Here is a 19,952-nt window from a genome sequence, read left to right on the forward strand (position 1 = left end):
TTGGTATCTACAGTCTTGAAATATTATTTAAATCTTATTATACAACTGTTCAATATGTTTGTAGCTGATGTTTCTAGATAGACTATAAAGCCCCTGAAGGCAAGGAATATGTCTTATATTTTCCCAATCCTCCAAAATGAATTATACGTAACAGGCAATACATGCTAGTTCTTTTGAATTGCTTTTCTATAATGTCCTTTTCCTTGAGAATACTTATTTTAAAACAAAACAAAATAAGACCCAAGACAAGCATACTCTACCCTGCAAGTTCGAAGATGTTGTTGATGAGGTTGGCTCGATCTTTGTCACTCAGGACATAAGGATTTATTTTCAACTGTTTGATCAGTGCTTCCCAGTTGTTGTCTGCATAATGTACAATATAATAGCCAGTCATGTCTGTATTGACCTTGATCCACTTCACTTCTTCTGTGAGATTGATGACAACTAATACAGACCAAAAAATGAGAGAGAGAGAAGGTAATAGGGAAAGAAAAATATTAAACAGATACTTTGTTTCAAAGTTAATACGGTATTATTATGTAATATTCCACTAAGAAACTAAATGTCTGCCTCGCAGGGCAGTTATTTTCATGTTAACAAAGATCACCACTCATTCACTTAACATTTATTTAATGGTAAACAAGGTAGACATGTGCCTTCTCTCATAGATCTTACGATCTAATGTAACCAGGTGAATAGAATATCATATAAATGCTGTCTTTGGAAAAAGAAAACATGGCATTCTGTAGAAGCACAGAGTAGAAATGCTTCACCTCCTAGGGAAGGTTAGGAGAAATTTCTTGGAAGAAATGACATCAAAGTTGAGACTTCAGGATATATAGGTGTTGTTAGCCAAGTAAGAGGAACTCTGAGTGTTCAAGGCCCAGAGTGAAAGTGTACACGGAGTCCATCCATGCACTGAACCAGCTCCCAAGTTCATTGTGGCTAGAGGAGAGAGGCAGGGAGAGGGGCAGTGTGTGCAGGGTGAGGCACAGGGGAAGACAGTGAGAGAACTATAGAAAACGTGTTCCATCTCAGCCTTTGTCTTTGTTTATGTTAGCAAAGGAAGGACAAACAAAGCCATTTAAAAAGTGACATAAATCGGGCTTCCCTAGTGGCTCAGTGGTTGAGAGTCCGCCTGCCGATGCAGGGGACACGGGTTCGTGCCCCGGTCCAGGAGGATCCCACATGCCGCGGAGCGGCTGGGCCCGTGAGCCACGGCCGCTGAGCCTGCGTGTCCGGAGCCTGTGCTCCGCAACGGGAGAGGCCACAGCAGTGAGAGGCTCGCGTACCGCAAAAAAAAAAAAAAAAAAAAAGTCACATAATTCAAAGACAGCAAAAAAAACATTAGGGAAGGACTAAGGTCTCATTAAGCACAAATAAGGAATTACTGAGTTAAAATAATAGAACATTGATAATGCATTTTTTGGTCCCTACCATTAAATATAAATGCTGAGAGAGTTGTTAGAAATTTATATGGAATGATTTCAATTAACGTACAATTAACAAGAAGCTAAAAATATGTGACTATAAAAAATATTACTACAAAAGCTGGACTACAAAATATATATAGGAATTTTAAAAACCTTTAAAATTACCTACCAAGAAATGTCCTTCAAAGTTGGCAGTGAGGATGTGAATTTAAAACAATAGCTAAGGGTATGTATGCTTCTAAGCATCTTAAGGTTTAATACTTATTAGACTATAAACCCCAGGAGCTTTAGTTTGTGCACTGCTAATCCCTCAGCACTAGAACGATATTCCTAGCAAGTACTCAAAAAATACTCAGTGAATTAACAAATGAACAAAACGATTATGTCATGGTAAGTTGTTTCAAACAAATCTAAATAAAGTTTGTAGATGTTTATGATGTAAGTTTTCTTCCCCATTTTAAAGTAGAGAATACAATTTTTTAAATTATAAGAGAAAGAGTAGAGATAAGAAAAATAAACTCAGACGATAAAAGCATTACGGGGCATATTTCCTGCCAAGATTTTTCCTGTAAACATTTTAACTGAATTAATATTTAATACACTGGATCTATATACATTTATTTTATACTGCGTTTTCACCTATCAGATTTCACCTCCTGCCATTTTCCCACTGTCTTCATATGCAGTATTCAAGTATCTTCAGAATATTTTATTTCGAGACCTACCACAGCTTAACCAATCTCCTATTTGGAAATATTTAGGCTGTTTTAAAATATTCACTATCATAATAATTATATATAAAGGCTTTTACACATAAAATGCTTTGGAAACACATTTAAACCCTTTAGTACCTGAAGTCTTAGGGTTGATCAACTTCAAAAGCATGAATTATTTAAATTTATCAGATTTTCTTAATGCCTTAGTTACTCTAATTCTACTGAAACTGTATAAGATTTTTAAGATGGAAAGACTTACATTCTGACCATGTCTTAACATGACATATCAGATAATCAGTCTTTTTCATTAAAAAGAACTCCATACTAATTTGTTTTATTGCTGCTATAGCAACAGATGGGAAAGATTAATTACATTAATAGGGTTTATTCCTTTTCTAGAGCAGAATGCAGTTCTAAGGTTTATTTGTGATGGCAACAGTAGCTGCTCCAAGTTGGAGATATTTTAAACAAACCTATGACTAATGAAATTAACTTTATCATTAGCTAACGCAAAAATATCAACACTCTCTGGGTCACCAAACACAATTTCCTACAGAGCTTTGATGAAGAAAGGACCTTGGGAAGAAGAACTAAAGAGCTTCAAATCTCCCTTTCCCAACAAAGGAGGCAAGGAATGATAAGTATGGCAAATTTCCCATTGGATAGATACAGGAAAATATTGAAATACAGAGTATCTTCACTGATAAGCAACTTGCCATGTTGTAAACCTAGCCAAGTCCAGATGGTAGAGAGGATGAACACAGCTGGGAGTGTGCCTGAAATTATTGCTGTCATTTTGATGACAGAATATAAAGCAGTGCAGCGACAGCATAGAAAGGAAATTTATCATTTAAAGAATCAACATATTAGTCTCTTTCAGGTCTTCTGATTGATCCAGAATGGAGGACCTTAAAACCACAGGTATCAAAAAATAATAGCTTTGCACACAAGGGAGGTAACTACATCCTGCAGCTCAAATGTGGGTGAGGCTATCCTCATATGTTTTTAATTTATTATAATCATTAACAGATTAACAGTTCAATTTTCACAGTCCACTGAGTAGTAAAACAAGAGTGAGCAACTCCAGTGTTAAATGGCAGAAGCCCAGATTAAGTAATCTAATAGTGATTTTAAAAAAACATTTGTCAATGAGTTATGAAAATCAACTACTGTTTTATAAAGAAACATTAAAGCACAGAAACAAAAAATATGTTTTCACTATAAAGCTGCAAAATTTCCTGTGTAGCTTGCTCCAGAGGGCTAGCATGATACATGCAGTTGAACTGCATGCATCCCCTTCTGTTCAAAAGCATTCCGTTCTCCAATACTCCTTTCTTCCCCTTTATTTTATTAGGGGGAAAAGGCAAGAGCAGAGAACGGCACATGATAAATATCCAATCCTAACTACATGCCCTTCCTCCTTCCTCTTTTTTTCAACTGCCTTTCATTTCAATGTCACGTCCTTTAGTTTCAGAGAAATATTTCTGGCACAGTGATATCCTTTTAGAAACATGAATGTTCCAAGTTAGAGTTAATATAAAAATTTCCTATAGTGAAAGAGATTAGGTTTGAATAAAATGTGGAAGAGAGAGAGAGGAAAGAGGAGGGGGGAAAGGAAGGAAGAGAAGGGAGAGGGAGACATTTTAGTGTAATTTCCTCAATAGGTAGTTTAGAAAAATGGTCCCATTCAGCCCTTCTTATGCAAAAAAAACTATTAAGCATTCAAAATCCATGTACATGGGGAAAAGTGACAAAAGTATTGACCATATATAACTTCTATATTTGATTGAACTAATGGACTAACCCAGCAACCCTGACATTAGAACGCACGAAAATATACTATAGATTTAACAAACCACCAAGATAACACATTGTACTAAAGTCATATGGCATAAAATAAGCCTCTGTAGTCACTGTCTGTGCTACATTTCTTTTGAGAAAAGAAAAAATTAAAATTCAATTAAACCAAAATTCGTTCTCACAGGAGCATCAGGAACCAAGAAGACCCAACTGTCCTCAAACACTTTTTGTGAGGACAGACATTTTCAGTGTGGACTTTTAAAACCTGAACTGCCAGGAATTAAAATTGCAGCAGCAAGGTAAACAACACAGTTGAGAAGAGGAATTAGCAGACACTGCTTTCAGCACATACTGGCTCAGTTCCACCTCTAGATTAAACCAATCATATTATAGTGCATTTCATATATTTCCCTTTACTAAGAATATTTTCAAATGAAGAGAAACAGAAGGTATCATTTCATCAAGGTTGGAATGCTCTTTTCCTAGAACTTTTTACAGTGAGATCTGAAATTGAGTCACGTTGTTATAGACTAAATTTATTTATTCAATAAATTTTTGTGTACCTATAGGGTGCTAAGGTTGCAAAAGTGATTTGTGTAACCAAGATCTCCACCCTCAATGGGGGATACATCTAATGTGGGATAAATATAAACAAAACAGTACTTATAGTATATAAAAAGTAGAGAATATCATTAAAACACATAAGTAGGGCATCTAACCTGTCTTGGGGTGAGGGAGGGCTCCTTAGAGCAAGCAATGGATGAGTTGAGATCTGAAGAGTGCATAGGAGTAAAACCAGGGAATCAAGAGGCAGGAGTGTTCTTCCAGAAGAGAAAACAGCATATGTAAAGGCCCAGAGACAAGAGGCAGTGCGGCATTTTTGAGTTGCTGAAACAATTTTTGTGCAGTGGAAGCAGAGAGTGCCAGGTAAGGACTTAGAAGGAAACAGTAATAGCAGGAAAATATGAGCAAGACTTTGGGGTGTGAATCTCAGAAAGAGTTTAAGAAACTGGCATATGAACTGAGCTAAAAAGTAGAGGGCTAATAAAAGCAGATTTCTTATTGTCCAATTATTTCTAATACCACCAAAAACTTACATACTATCGGGAGGTTTGCAAAATTTCCTTATTGGTCCCTTTTAAAAATAGGGAGATGGGTAAAGCAATCTACAGATAGAATGCAATCCCTATCAAATTACCAACGACATGTTTTACAGAACTAGAACAAAAAAATCTTAAAATTTGTATGGAGATACAAAAGACCCCGAATAGCCAAAGCAACCTTGAGGGAAAAAAACAGAGCTGGAGGAATCAGACTCCCTGACTTCAGACTATACTACAAAGCTACAGTAATCAAGACAATATGGTACTGGCATAAAAACAGAAATATAGATCAATGGAACAGGATAGAAAGCTCAGAGATAAACCCACGCACCTAGGGTCAACTAATCTATGACAAAGGAGGCAAGGATATACAATGGAGAAAAGACAGTCTGTTCAATAAGTGGTGCTGGGAAAACTGGACTGCTACATGTATAAAAAATGAAATTAGAACACTCACTAACACTATACACAAAAATAAACTGAAAATGGATTAAAGACCTAAATGTAAGACCAGACACTATAAAATTCTTAGAGGAAAACATAGGAAGAACACTCTTTTTTTTTTTGCGGTATGTGGGCCTCCCACTGTTGTGGCCTCTCCCGTTGCGGAGCACAGGCTCTGGATGCGCAGGCTCAGTGGCCATGGCTCACGGGCCTAGCCGCTCCACGGCACGTGGAATCTTCCCGGACCAGGGCACGAACACGTGTCCCCTGCATCGGCAGGCAGACTCTCAATCACTGAGCCACTAGGGAAGCCCGGAAGAACACTCTTTGACATAAATCACAGCAAAATTTTTTGACCCACCTCTTAGAGTAATGGAAATAAAAACAAAAATAAACAAATGGGACCTAATGAAACTTAAAAACTTTTGCAAAGTAAAGGAAGCTATAAATAAGATGAAAAGACAAGCGGGAGAAAATATCTGCAAATGAATCAATAGACAAATGATTAATCTCCAAAATATATAAACAGCTTATGCAGCTCATATTAAAAAAACAAACAACCCAATCAAAAACTGGGCAGAAGATCTAAACAGACATTTCTCCAAAGAAGACAGACAGATGGCCTAGAAGCACATGAAAAGCTGCTCAACATCACTAATTATTAGAGAAATGCAAATCAAAAGTACAGTGAGGTATCACCTCACACTGGTTAGAATGGGCATCATCAGAAAATCTACAAACAACAAATGTTGGAGACGGTGTGGAGAAAAGGGAACCCTCTTGCACTGTTGGTGGGAATGTAAATTGATACATCCACTATGGAGAACAGTATGGAGGTTCCTTAAAAAACTAAAAATAGAACTACCATACGACCCAGCAATCCCACTACTGGGCATATACACTGAGAAAACTATAATTCAAAAAGAGTCATGTACCACAATGTTCACTGCAGCTCTATTTACAATAGCCAGGACATGGAAGCAACCTAAGTGTCCATAGACAGATGAATGGATAAAGAAGATATGGCATATATACATACAATGGAATATTACTCAGCCATAAAAAGGAATGAAACTGGGTCATTTGTAGAGACGGGGATGGACCTAGAGACTGTCATACAGAGTGAAATAAGTCAGAAAGAGAAAAACAAATACCGTATATTAATGCATATATGTGGAACCTAGAAAAACAGTACAGATGAACCGGTTTGCAGGGCAGAAATAGAGACACAGATGCAGAGAACAAATGTATGGACACCAAGGGGGGAAAGCTGCAGGGGGGTGGGGTGGTGGGATGAATTGGGAGATTGGGATTGACATGTATAAACTAATATGTATAAAATAGATAACTAATAAGAACCTGCTGTATAAAAATAAAATAAAATAAAATAAAATAAATAGGGAGATGGGATTATTGTTCTCTCTTAGGTCAGAGACTATCCTTCCAGGGCCCACTTAAAGTATGAAGTTTTGTTTTTATCAAGAAGGCAGCACTTCCTTGTACCTTCAGCTATGCTGTATTAATCAAAGATATGATGACATCATCAATTGTACTTAGTGTTTTAAATAATGAAATTGTTGTTGTAACACTCCAGTTAGACTGAAATGCAACTGGTATGCTCATATATTTCAACTGGCCTTATAAGTTGTTACCACACAACAGAAGGGCAACTTGGAAATATGTATTAAACCACAAACGGTAACATGGTCTTCATTTCTGAGATGCATTCCTATAAAATAGTGCATATAATGAGAAAGCATTTAAGAACTCAAATTTTATTGAGGCATTTTTTTTATAGATACAAATGGTAAATCAAGTGTCCAACAGTAAGAAAGATTAAGTCAATTAGTGCATATGTTAAGTTAAAAAAAAAAGGTAAGATATAAAAATCACATGTACACAATATCAACCAAGTAAAAAAATATTTTAAAAAAATGACTAGAAAGAAATAATCATGAGAGTAGTTACAATAGGGTAATAAGATTTGTTCTCCATCTTCTGGATTTTATGTAAGGTGGATATGTTATGATTAAAAGTTATTTTTTTCAATAGTAACATTAATAATGATAACTAACACTTATATAGCACATAACATGTGCCAGGCATTATTCTAGGTGCTTCATATAAATGAGCTCAATTAATCCTCACATAACACTATAACACAAGTATAATTACTCTCTCCATTCTATAGCTCAGGGAAAGAGGCTCAGAGAGGTCACATAACTCACCTAAAATCATACGACTGAACCAGGTAATGTGGCTCCAAAGTCAGACTGTTACTAAGCTACATTCCCCTCTCAAAGATATAGGATTGAACAACAGATCCAATTCAAACAAGAAATTTTCCCTTTCCATAAATCTAAAGTATCACTAATGGTTCCTGCAGAACCCAAGAGCCTCATGTTTTCAGGATGTAAATTAAGAGGATACGTGGTGTAGCATTCAGTGGTATTTAACAGATGGTTAGAAACTACATTTTAATTTCTTTCTATAGACTCCTTGTGGGTCAGCATATACAATCTTTACATTTTATTATCCCCCCACAATCATAATTTCTTGCCCTATTTTCTCATTATAAAAAATGTATACTATGTCTACAGGACATTTTGTAATAATTATTTACTACAAATCTGTCTCATGAATCAACCTTTGTCATGCATAAAAATCATCTAGGGTGCTTATTAAAATGCAGTCGCCTCAGCCCAGCCCTAGAGAGTAGACAGCAGAGTATACTTTAAGAAACTGATCTACTACTTCTAACAAAATATTTATCTAGGATACAAAAACACAATATTCGCTATTTTCTACCACAACTGTTAGCATATTCAGTGCAATTTTTTATACCTTATTTCACATGACTAAGAAAGACCAGTTTTATGCATGATACATAGAATCAATCTCACCTTAGTCACATTTTGTATAGGTGTCTCATAGAACCAGCTCAGAGAGCTGTGTGCATTGGAAAGTGTAATGGAAAGTGTAATCTCCTTTCTGCTGCTTGGTCAGATTTTTAGAAAATATGCTGTTTCTAATTTCATTTCAGAAAAGTGTTAAATATAGCCAAACCTGATTTCTTGTCCAGTAATGATACTGATCGATACTTTGAATAATTTCCTTCATCAGTGACATAGGATAGTGGAATATGCCACAGAGAGCTGTAAAAAGAAAATACTGGAAGATTATCACTCTTTCCAATATTTCAGTCAGTTACACAATTTGTTGGGTGGTTTTTTTTTTTTTTTTTTGTCAGGAAGGTGACATTTTTTGAGCTATTCCCAGAAAGGGATAATCTTGTTAGGTTTCTTAAGAACTTATGATTACAAAACATTTAAAAATACTTTAACCTGAGGGTGCAAAAGAGATAGCGGGGAGAGAGAGAGGGCACTCACCTTGCATCTGAAGGCTGAATTTCAGGCTTCATATTTAAAGAAAATCTTTCTTGTTGCACCAGAAGTTCCTTTCCTTTTCTTTGAACAGTCACTAAAGGAAATCCTTTCTGCAGGGTCCAGGTTTTCATCATTTTCCTTACGTCTAGTGTTTTGTTTGAGACCTATAGAAAAAAAAAATAAATTATTTTTTCTTAAACAGTCTAAAAATTTTATAGTACCTTTCCCTCTTTCCCTACCACATTCTATGGAGACTACATTTAATGGTAACATAAAAAAGAAGCACAAATGCTGAGTTGAATTTACATTTTTACTCTAGGTAATTGAGCAAGTGCTAAAAGGAAAGTAACCTGGAATACAGCTAAGTGATAACTAAAGAGAGTGAGAGAGGAACTACGTTGAAAAAGCAGCACATATGCTATCAACCAACTGAGTGTTCATTAAAATCCCTAAGAAGATATAAGCACTCCTTCAGGTCACAATACTAACATTTAGAAGGTATGGATAATGATATGCAGTCTAGAATCAGAAGCACTGCTACTCACTCCTGTGAATCATCTAGGTCCAGATTTCTCGGTCCAGATTTCTCTTTATTCCCCAGACCCTCTGCTTTCACAAATGTTAAAGTTCATCTTTTAAAGAGCTCATCCTGTGGGAGTGCCTGGGAGCAGCAGCAGCAGCAGCAGAGGAGTGAGATACAAACAGGTTGGCTGCCTGGACTTTAGGTCTCTCTAGAGAACAGCAGTGAATGTTTTTCATGGTCACATACCCCTTTTTCCTATAAAATACATGAATTTATCTACAAGATCTAGAATCCAGTGTCAGAGGTTCACAGACCCTCTAAAGCTCCCTGTCCCTAAGACATCTGGTATCAATGATTAAGAAGCAATTTTTGAACTATCTCTTTGAAGCAGGTGAGCTAAATTTACGATTCAAATTATTTTTCTAGATTACCTATGGATTTGCAAGCAACTCAAATCATCAAGTACTTAAAATGTTTTGTAATATCACGCCACTATGGCAGGCCTTACACCTCAGTCGACATACGCCTATTTATTTAAAGCCGAAAAGGATGGAGAAAATCTTCCCAAATGCTTTGTGATATTAACCTTATGTTTCTCATGGCTCTGACCTATTTATTTCTGGACAAGAGGTTGGGAAGAAAACAAGCTTGCCTCAAAGCAAGGCACTTTTGGGTCTCTGAAACAGAACTGAAATGAAAAGTCCAGTGCATAATTTGATGTGCATGCTGAAAAACCTGAGGATAATGTTAAGGGGCTAGGTCTGGATAGGAAAACACTGTGATGCAAAAGTTGCAGTCAGTGAGGAAGGCAGAAATATATTCTAAACATCAGGAGATAATACAATGAGTATAAAGTAAATAATGTGGCTTTCATTTGAAATGCTACTACCTGATAAGAGGAAAAACAGTGATTTAGAAGCAACTCTTAGGTAATAAGGACTGATCGTTCTTCTCAAAAAGAACTCAGACAGTAGGGAAGATATATCTTCTGGGAAAAGGGTTAACAATTAGAAGATACCAAATTTCAGGGAAGGCAAAGGAGCAGAGAGAGCACATGGAAAAGATCCAGAGCAGGGATTCTTTTTTTTTTTTTTTGCGGTACGCAGGCCTCTCACTGTTGTGGCCTCTCCCATTGTGGAGCACAGGCTCCAGACGCACAGGCTCAGCGGCCATGGCTCACGGGCCCAGCAGCTCTGTGGCATGTGGAATCTTCCCAGACCGGGGCACGAACCCGCGTACCCTGCATCAGCAGGCGGATAGAGCAGGGGTTCTTAACCCAGGATCCATAAAACGTTGAATCTGTGTGTGATATTTTGCCTATCTGTGGTTTTTTTGGGGAATATGTCCAAAACTTTCATCAAATTTTCAAATATGTCTGTGATCTTCCAAAACATTAAAAACCATTGATCTAGATCAGGGTAACAAATTCAAATGCTTATAAGGGCTATGCCGTCAGCATATGTGCACGATGCAGGCTGGGTTCACACACTGTTATGAAGCATAACTTGTAACTGATTACACTGCTTGTTAGAATTCTAGGCACAACAAAATCCAAGCAGCAAAATGATCCAATGGCAGTATGGAGCCATGGCAGCCAGAATATGATACATCATCTAATTTAGAGGAACATGGCCACAAAAGATAAGAGGATTCATAAGGCAGAGTATAGAGCAAAAAATCATGAATGTAAGGTAGAAAGACTGCAAAAACATAAGGAAAGGAAAAGAGATTTTTGAAAAAAAAATCAAATAATGAAAACATAATAATATACACTAATTCAGAAAAGAGAACTTTCTTACAAAGTAGGAATGGAGATTAAGGTATAGACTAAAGATGCTTACACAAGGCCTCATGCAATTTTTTCAACAATTAAGACCAGGACTTTCATTTCATGACTTTTAATTCTGTGCTCTTATTCATAAATATTTATATACTAAGCTCCATTCCCCTCTCTCTTAAATAACTATCCTTGGTACCACAGCTTATTTACATACTTGATAAAAACGTAAGAACTCCTCTCTTCTTAGTTTAAGAGCTAAATAAAATATCCAGGTCACTTACCTCATTAAAACTATCCCACAGATCATCACTGCGAATGGATGCGTAGCTATGATTATGCAGGTAAAGAACAATAGCATGTTGAAATACATCTTCACTAAGGTAAGTTTTCAGCATCAACAACAGAGAAGCTCCCTATTTAAAAAAAAAGCAAAAATGGGAAGAAAATAATAGAATAGGTTTATAGAGATAAGAATCTAGGGTTCAAAATACTATCACTGTAAGCAAATACTTTCATAACCCAGTGATAATACACTGTTATTTAGTCTCATATAACCAGCTGTGTACTATGTTGAAATTGTCTTAAAAATTATTTTAAGAGGTTTGAAAAAGAATTAATGGAGTAAATTCCTATTTGCACTAATTCTTCTATGAGCCATTTTGTGTGGTCTCTCAGTTACTCACTGTTTCAGTGTTACTGTTAAAAAGTTAAGTGTTTTGGGCTTCTCTGGTGGCGCAGTGGTTAAGAACCCATCTGCCAATCCAGGGGACACAGGTTCGAGCCCTGGTCCGGGAAGATCCCACATGCCGCAGAGCAACTAAGCCTGGGCACCACAACTACTGAGCCTGCGCCCTAGAGCCTGTGAGCCACAACTACTCAGCCTGCGTGGCACACCTACTGAAGCCCATGTGCCTAGAGCCCGTGCTCCGCAATGAGAAGCCACCACGATGAGAAGCCCGTGCACTGAAATGAAGAGTAGTCCCGCTCACTGCAACTACAGAAAGCCCGTGCGCAGCAATGAAGACCCAATGAAGCCAAAGATGAATAAAATAAATAAATTAATTTTTAAAAAAGTTAAGTGTTTTTATATACATATATGTTTTTAAATTGGGGTATAGTTGCTTTACAATGTTGTGTTAGTTTCTGCTGTATAATGAAGTGAATCAGCTGTATGTATACATATATCCCCTCCCTCTTGGACCTCCCTCCCACCCCCCCATCCCACCCATCTAGGTCACCACAGAGCACCGAGATGAATGGATAAAGAAGATGTGATACATATATAAAATGGAATATTACTCGGCCTTAAAAAGGAACAAAATTGGGTCATTTGTAGAGACATGAATGGACCTAGAGTCTGCCATACAGAGTGAAGTAAGTCAGAAAGAGAAAAAAAATAAATATTATATATTAACGCATATATGTGGACTCTGAAAAAATGGTACAGATGAACCTATCTGTAGGACAAGTATAAATATATTTTTAATTTAAAAAATGCCGAATTTTCTGTGGCATTCCCCACCCCTATCTCCAATGCTTAAAGCACACTGCTGGAGACAATAAAGTAGCTGAACTCTCAAAGGTCTCTTTGCTAGGGAGTACATTAATTTCAAATTTTAGTATGTCATGCTGCTGAAGCTGTTTTCAAGATCTCTCTTCTTCCTGCAGACTCACTTCAAATATGTTTGGAATATATGAATGTACGTATAGGGTCGTAAGCATACACCAAAAATTCAGAGTCAGACATGCAACTGTTAAGGCCACACTATACTCACTGATGCACGTCATCTTCTCCAGTCTTAAAATAACCACCTCCTCTGTGAAGCCTTCCCCGATTTGAGACATAAATCGTATTTCTCCATATTCAAAAGCAATTTATACCACACTTCCTGCATCTGCTATAGATATATTTTTATTTCCTCTTCTAGACAGTAAGTTAATTTAGGGAAAAACTGAAAAGCTCAATTCCTATGACTAAAATAATGCCTGGTACAGAGGAGGCACTCAAATACTTTTTGAATAAATTTCACTTCTGATAAAAATGTAGCAATGTTAAGTCATCAAGATTATCAGATACACATAACTACTAAACTTAATACCTACTACTTAATACCTATTACTCTCTTACTTCTGTAGCACACTTCAGTGCTACTATAAATTTAAATGCTCATTCTTTTTTTTTGTTTTGTTTTTGTTTTTAATCTTTATTGGAGTATAATTGCTTACAGTGTTGTGTTAGTTTCTGCTGTATAACCAAGTGAATCAGCTATACGTATACATATATACCCATATCGCCTCCCTCTTGCGTCTCCCTCCCACCCTCCATATCCCTCCCCTCTAGGTGGTCACACAGCACCAAGGTGATCTCCCTGTGCTAAGCAGCTGCTTCCCACTAGCTATCTATTTTACATTTGGTAGTGTATATATGTCAATGCTACTCTCTCACTTCATCCCAGCTTACCCTTCCCGCTCCGTGTGTCCTTAAGTCCATTCTCTACGTCTGCGTCTTTATTCCTGTCCTGCCCCAGCTTCCTCAGAACCATTGTTTTTTCTCTAAGATTCCATATATATGTGTTAGCATACAGTATCTGTTTTTCTCTTTCTGATTTACTTCACTCTGTATGACAGACTCTAGGTCAATCCACCTCACTACAAATAACTCAATTTCATTTCTTTTTATGGCTGAGGAATATTCCATCGTATATAGGTGCCACATCTTCTTTATTCATTCATTTGTCGATGGACACTTAGGTTGCTTCCATATCCTGGCTTCTGTAAATAGCACTGCAATGAACATTGTGGTACATGACTACTTTTGAATTAAGGTTTTCTCAGGGTATATGCCCAGTAGTGGGATTGCTGGGTCATATGGTAGTTCTATTTTTAGTTTTTTAAGGAACCTCCATACTGTTCCCAATAGTGGCTGTATCAATTTACATTCCCACCAACAGTGCAAGAGGGTTCCCTTTTCTCCACACCCACTCCAGCATATAATGTTTGTAGATTTTTGGATCATGGCCATTCTGACTGGTGTGAGGTGATACCTCACTGTAGTTTTGATTTGCATTTCTCTAATGATTAGTGATGTTGAGCATCCTTTCATGTGTTTGTTGGCAATCTGTATATCTTCTTTGGAGAAATGTCTGTTTAGGTCTTCTGCCCATTTTTGGATTGGGTTGTTTGTTTTTCTGATATTGAGCTGCATGAGCTGCTTGTATATTTTGGAGATTAATCCTTTGTCAGTTGCTTCATTTGCAAATATTTTCTCCCATTCTGAGGGTTGTCTTTTCATCTTGTTTATGGTTTCCTTTGCTGTGCAAAAGCTTTGAAGTTTCATTAAGTCCCATTTGTTTATTTTTATTTCCATTTCTCTAGGAGGTGGGGCAAAAAGGATCTTGCTGTGATTTATGTCATAGTGTTCTGCCTATATTTTACTGTTTTATAGTGTCTGGTCTTACATTTAGGTCTTTAATCCAGTTTGAGTTTATTTTTTATAGGTGTTAGGGAGTGTTCTAATTTCATTCTTTTACACGTAGCTGTCTAGTTTTCCCAGCACCACTTATTGAAGAGGCTGTCTTTTCTCCATTGTATATTCTTGACTCCTTTATCAAAGATAAGGTGACTATATGTGCATGTGTTTAACTCTGGGCTCTTCATACTCTTCCACTGATCTATATTTCTATTTTTGTGCCAGTACCATACTGTCTTGATTACTGTAGCTTTGTAGTATAGTCTGACGTCAGGGAGCCTGATTCCTCCAGCTCCATTTTTCTTTCTCAAGATTGCTTTGGCTATTTTGGGTCTTCTGTGTTTCCATACAAATTGTGAAACTGTTTGCTCTAGTTCTGTGAAAAATGGCATTGGTAGTTTGATAGGGATTGCACTGAATCTGTAGATTGCTTTGGGTAGTAGAGTCATTTTCACAATGTTGATTCTTCCAATCCAAGAACATGGTATATCTCTCCATCTGTTTGTATCATCTTTCTTTCATCAGTGTCTTATAGTTTTCTGCATATAGGTCTTTTGTCTCCTTAGGTAGGTTTATTCCTAGGTATTTTATATTTTGGTTGCAATGGTAAATGGGAGTGTTTCCTTAATTTCTCTTTCAGATACTTCATCATTACTGTAGAGGAATGCAAGAGATTTCTGTGCATTAATTTTATATCCTGCAACTCTACCAAATTCATTGATTAGCTCTAGTAGTTTTCTGGTAGCATCTTTAGGATTCTCTATGTATAGTATCATGTCATCTGCAAACAGTGACAGTTTTACTTCTTCTTTTGTGATTTGGATTCCTTTCATTTCTTTTTCTTCTCTGATTGCTGTGGCTAAAACTTGCAAAACTATGTTGAATAATAGTGGTGAAAGTGGGTAACCTTGTCTTGTTCCTGATCTTAGTGGAAATGGTTTCAGTTTTTCACCACTGAGAACAATGTTGGCTGTGGATCTGTCATATATGGCCTTTATTATGTTGCGGTAAGTTCCCTCTATGCCTACTTCTAGAGGGTTTTTTATCATAAATGTGTGTTGAATATTGTCAAAAGCTTTTTCTGCATCTATTGAGATGATATGGTTTCTCCTTCAGTTTGTTAATATGGTTTATCACATTGACTGATTTGTGTATACTGAAGAATCCTTGCATTCCTGGGATAAACCCCACATGATCATGGTGTATGATCCTTTTAATGTGCTGTTGGATTCTATTTGCTAGTATTTTTTTTTTTTTTTTTTTTTTTTTGCGGTACACGGGCCTCTCACTGTTGTGGCCTCTCCCGTTGCGGAGCACAGGCTCCGGATGCACAGGCTCAGCGGCCGTGGCTCATGGGCCCAGCTGCTCCACAGCATGTGGGATCTTCCTGGACCGGGGCACGAACCCGTGTCCCCTGCATTGGCAGGCGGACTCTCAACCACTGCGCCACCAGGGAAGCCCCTATTTGCTAGTATTTTGTTGAGGATTTTTGCATCTATGTTCGTCAGTGATATTGGCCTGTAGTTTTCTTTCTTTGTGACATCTTTGTCTGGTTTTGGTATCAGGGTGATGGTGGTCTTGTAGAATGAGGTTGTGAGTGTTCCTCCCTCTGCTATATTTTGGAACAGTTTGAGAAGGATAGGTGTTAGCTCTTCTCTAAATGTTTGATAGAATTCACCTGTGAAGCCATCTGGTCCTGGTCTTTCATTTGTCAGAAGATTTTTAATCACAGTTTCAATTTCAGTGCTTGTGATCGGTCTGTTTATATTTTCTATTTCTTCCTGGTTCAGTCTCGGAAGGTTGTGCTTTTCTAAGAATTTGTCCATTTCTTTCAGGTTGTCCATTTTATTGCGATAGAGTTGCTTGTAGTAAACTCTCATGATCCTTTGTATTTCTGCAGTGTCAGCTCTTACTTCCCCTTTTCCATTTCTAATTCTGTTGATTTCAGTCTTCTCCCCTTTTTTCTTGATGAGTCTGGCTAATGGTTTATCAATTTTGTTTATCTTCTCAGAGAACCAGCTTTTAGTTTCATTGATCTTTGCAATTGTTTCCTTCGTTTCTTTTTCATGTATTTCTGATCTGATCTTTATGATTTCTTTCCTTCTGCTAACTTTGGGTTTTCTTTGTTCTTCTTTCTCTAATTGCTTTAGGTGTAAGGTTAGGTTGTTTACTTGAGATTTTTCTTGTTTCTTGAGGTAGGATTGTATTGCTATAAACTTCCCTATTAGAATTGCTTGTGCTGCATCCCATAGGTTTTGGGTTGTCGTGATTTCATTGTCATTTTTTCTAGGTATTTTTTGATTTCCTCTTTGATTCCTTCAGTGATCTCTTGGTTATTCAGTGGTGTATTGTTTAGCCTCCAAGTGTTTGTATTTTTTACAGCTTTTCTCCTGTAATAGATATCTAGTCTCATAGTGTTGTGGTCGGAAAAGATACTTGATATGATTTCAATTTTCTTAAATTTACCAAGGCTTGAGTGACCCAAGATATGATCTATCCTGGAGATTGTTCCATGAGCACTAGAGAAGAAAGTGTATTCTGTTGTTTTTGGATGGAATGTCCTATAAATATCAATTAAGTCCATCTTGTTTAATGAGTCATTTAAAGCTTGTTTCCTTATTTATTTTCATTTTGGATGATCTGTCCATTGGTGCAAGCAGGGTGTTAAAGTCCCCTACTATGATTGTGTTACTGTCGATTTCCCCTTTTATGGCTGTTAGCATTTGCCTTATGTATTGAGGTGCTCCTTTGTTGGGTGCATAAATATTTATAATTGTTATATCTTCTTCTTGGATTGATCCCTTGATCACTATGTAGTGTCCTTTGCCTCTTGTAATAGTCTTTATTTTAAAGTCTATTTTGTCTGATATGAGAATGGCTACTACAGCTTTCGATTTCCATTTGCAATGGAATATCTTTTTCCATCCCCTCACTTTCAGTCTGTATGTGTCCCTAGGTCTGAAGTGGGTCTCTTGTAGACAGCATATATATGGGCCTTGTTTTTGTATCCATTCAGCCAGTCTATGTCTTTTGGTGGGAGCATTTAATCCATTTCCATTTAAGGTAATTATCGATATGTATGTTCCTATTACCATTTTCTTAATTGTTTTGGGTTTGTTATTGTAGGTCTTTTCCTTCTCTTGTGTTTCCTGCCTAGAGAAGTTCCTTTAGCATTTGTTGTAAAGCTGGTTTGGTGGTGCTGAATTATCTTAACTTTTGCTTGTCTGTAAAGGTTTTAATTTCTCTGTCGAATCTGAATGAGATCCTTGCTGGGTAATCTTGGTTGTAGGTTTTTCCCTTTCATCACTTTAAATATGTCCTGCCACTCTCTTCTGGCTTGCAGAGTTTCTGCTGAAAGGTCAGCTGTTAACCTTATGGGCATTCCCTTGTATGTAATTTGTTGCTTTTCCCTTGCTGCTTTTAATATTTTTTCTTTGTATTTAGTTTTTGGTAGATTGAGTAATATGTTTCTTGGCATGTTTCTCCTTGGATTTATCCTGTATGGGACTCTCTGCCCTTCCTGGACTTGATTATTTCCTTTCTCATGTTAGGGAAGTTTTCAACTATAATCTCTTCAAATATTTTCTCAGACTCTTTCTTTTTCTGTTCTTCTTCCAGGACCCCTATAAGTCAAATGTTAGTGCATTTAATGTTGTCCCAGAGGTCTCTGAGACTGTCCTCAATTCTTTTCATTCGTTTTTCTTTATTCTGCTCTGTGGTAGTTATTTCCCCTATTTTATCTTCCAGGTCACTTATCCGGTATTCTGCTCTTGATTCCTTCTTGAGAATTTTTAATTTTATTTATTGTGTTGTTCATCATCGTTTGTTTTCTCTTTTGTTCTTCTAGGTCCTTGTTAAACATTTCTTGTATTTTCTCCATTCTATTTCCAAGGTTTTGGCTCATCTTTAAGTATCATTACTCTGAATTCTTTTTCAGGTAGACTGCCTATTTCCTCTTCATTTGTTTGGTCGGGTGGGTTTTTACCTTGCTCCTTCATCTGCTGCATATTTCTCTGTCTTCTCATTTTGCTTAGCTTACTGTATTTCAGGTCTCCTTTTTGCAGGCTGCAGATTTGTAGTTCCTGTTGTTTTTAGTGTCTGCCCCCAGTGGGTGAGGTTGGTTCAGTGGCTTGTGTAAGCTTCCTGTTGGTGGGGACTGGTGCCTGTGTTCTGGTGGGTGGGGCTGGATCTTGTCTTTCTGGTGGGCAGGGCCGTATCCGGTGGTGTGTTTTGGGGTGTTGTGAACTCAGTATGATTTTAGGCAGCCTTTCTGCTAATGGATGGGGTTGTGTTCCTGTCTTGCTAGTTGTTTGGCATGGGGTGTCCAGCACTGGAGTCCGCTGACAGTTGGGTGGAGCTGGGTCTTAGCATTGAGACAGAGATCTCTGGGAGAACTGTCGCCTATTGATATTACATGGGGCTGGGAGGTCTCTGGTGGTCCAATGTCCTGAACTCCCTTCTCCCACCTCAGAGGCTCAGGCCTGACACCACGCCAGAGCACCAAGACCCTGTCAGCCACACGGCATGTGAGGACACAGCAAGAAGACAGCTGTCTACAATCCAGGAAGAGAGCACTCACTAAGAACCAAATTGGCCAGCACCTTGATTTTGGACTTTCAGCCTCCAGAACTCCAAACACTGGAACTCCACACTCCAGAGGCTCTCCTCTGGATGTGCTGTCTCTCCCTTTCTGGGCATGTCCTCTACATGCTCATTCTTGTTCCCAATAGATCCCATTCTCTCCTGCATCATTAACTTTCCCTCTCTACTGTAACATTCCATTAACAAAAACTATGTATCAGTCCTCATTTTAAACAAATAAGATGCCCTTCCTTTCTTTAACCCTGTGCCTCCTCCAATTATCACCCTATTTCTTGTTCCTCCTTTGAAGTAAACTCCTCAAAAGAGTTGTCTGCATTTGCCACCTCCATTTGCTCTGTTTCCATTTTCTCTTGAGCCATCTTCCAACCATCACTCCACTGAAAGTGGTTTTATCAAGGTCACTGGTGAATCTCATGGTGTCAAACCAATGTCAATTCTCAGGCTCACCTTTATCAACCTACTAGTAGCATTTGATATGACTGATCACCCACTCCTCCTTGAAAGTCTTTCTGCACTTGGCCTTGGCATACCACTCTTGATTCCTCCCCTATTCACTAGCCATCCCTTTCTGTCTCTTTTGTAGGATCCTCCTTATTTTCTCAAGGACTAAATTTTGGTGCCCGTGGCATTTAATCTTCAAACTTCTTTTCTTCTCTAAATTTATTTCCTAGATGATCTTCTCAATGCCAGGGGTTT

At 37.6% G+C, this 19,952-nt stretch overlaps 1 protein-coding gene across 1 annotated transcript in view; it reads right to left on the reverse strand.

The window, feature by feature from the left end:
* LNPEP (leucyl and cystinyl aminopeptidase) overlaps positions 1-19,952 on the reverse strand; it is a gene marked incomplete at its 3' end in the record, with an annotated part of 107,778 nt that overhangs the window by 11,623 nt on the left and 76,203 nt on the right. Inside the window, exons 9-12 of the mRNA XM_079703931.1 lie at positions 11,467-11,598; positions 8,886-9,046; positions 8,563-8,651; positions 261-444 (exon numbers count right to left, since the gene is read on the reverse strand). Of these exons, the coding sequence (XP_079560057.1) occupies positions 261-444; positions 8,563-8,651; positions 8,886-9,046; positions 11,467-11,598 (566 nt within the window). The remainder of the gene's footprint in view (positions 1-260; positions 445-8,562; positions 8,652-8,885; positions 9,047-11,466; positions 11,599-19,952) is intronic.

This window comes from Hyperoodon ampullatus, assembly GCF_949752795.1.
Source record: "Hyperoodon ampullatus genome assembly, chromosome: 4".
Classification (NCBI taxonomy): domain Eukaryota; kingdom Metazoa; phylum Chordata; class Mammalia; order Artiodactyla; family Ziphiidae; genus Hyperoodon; species Hyperoodon ampullatus.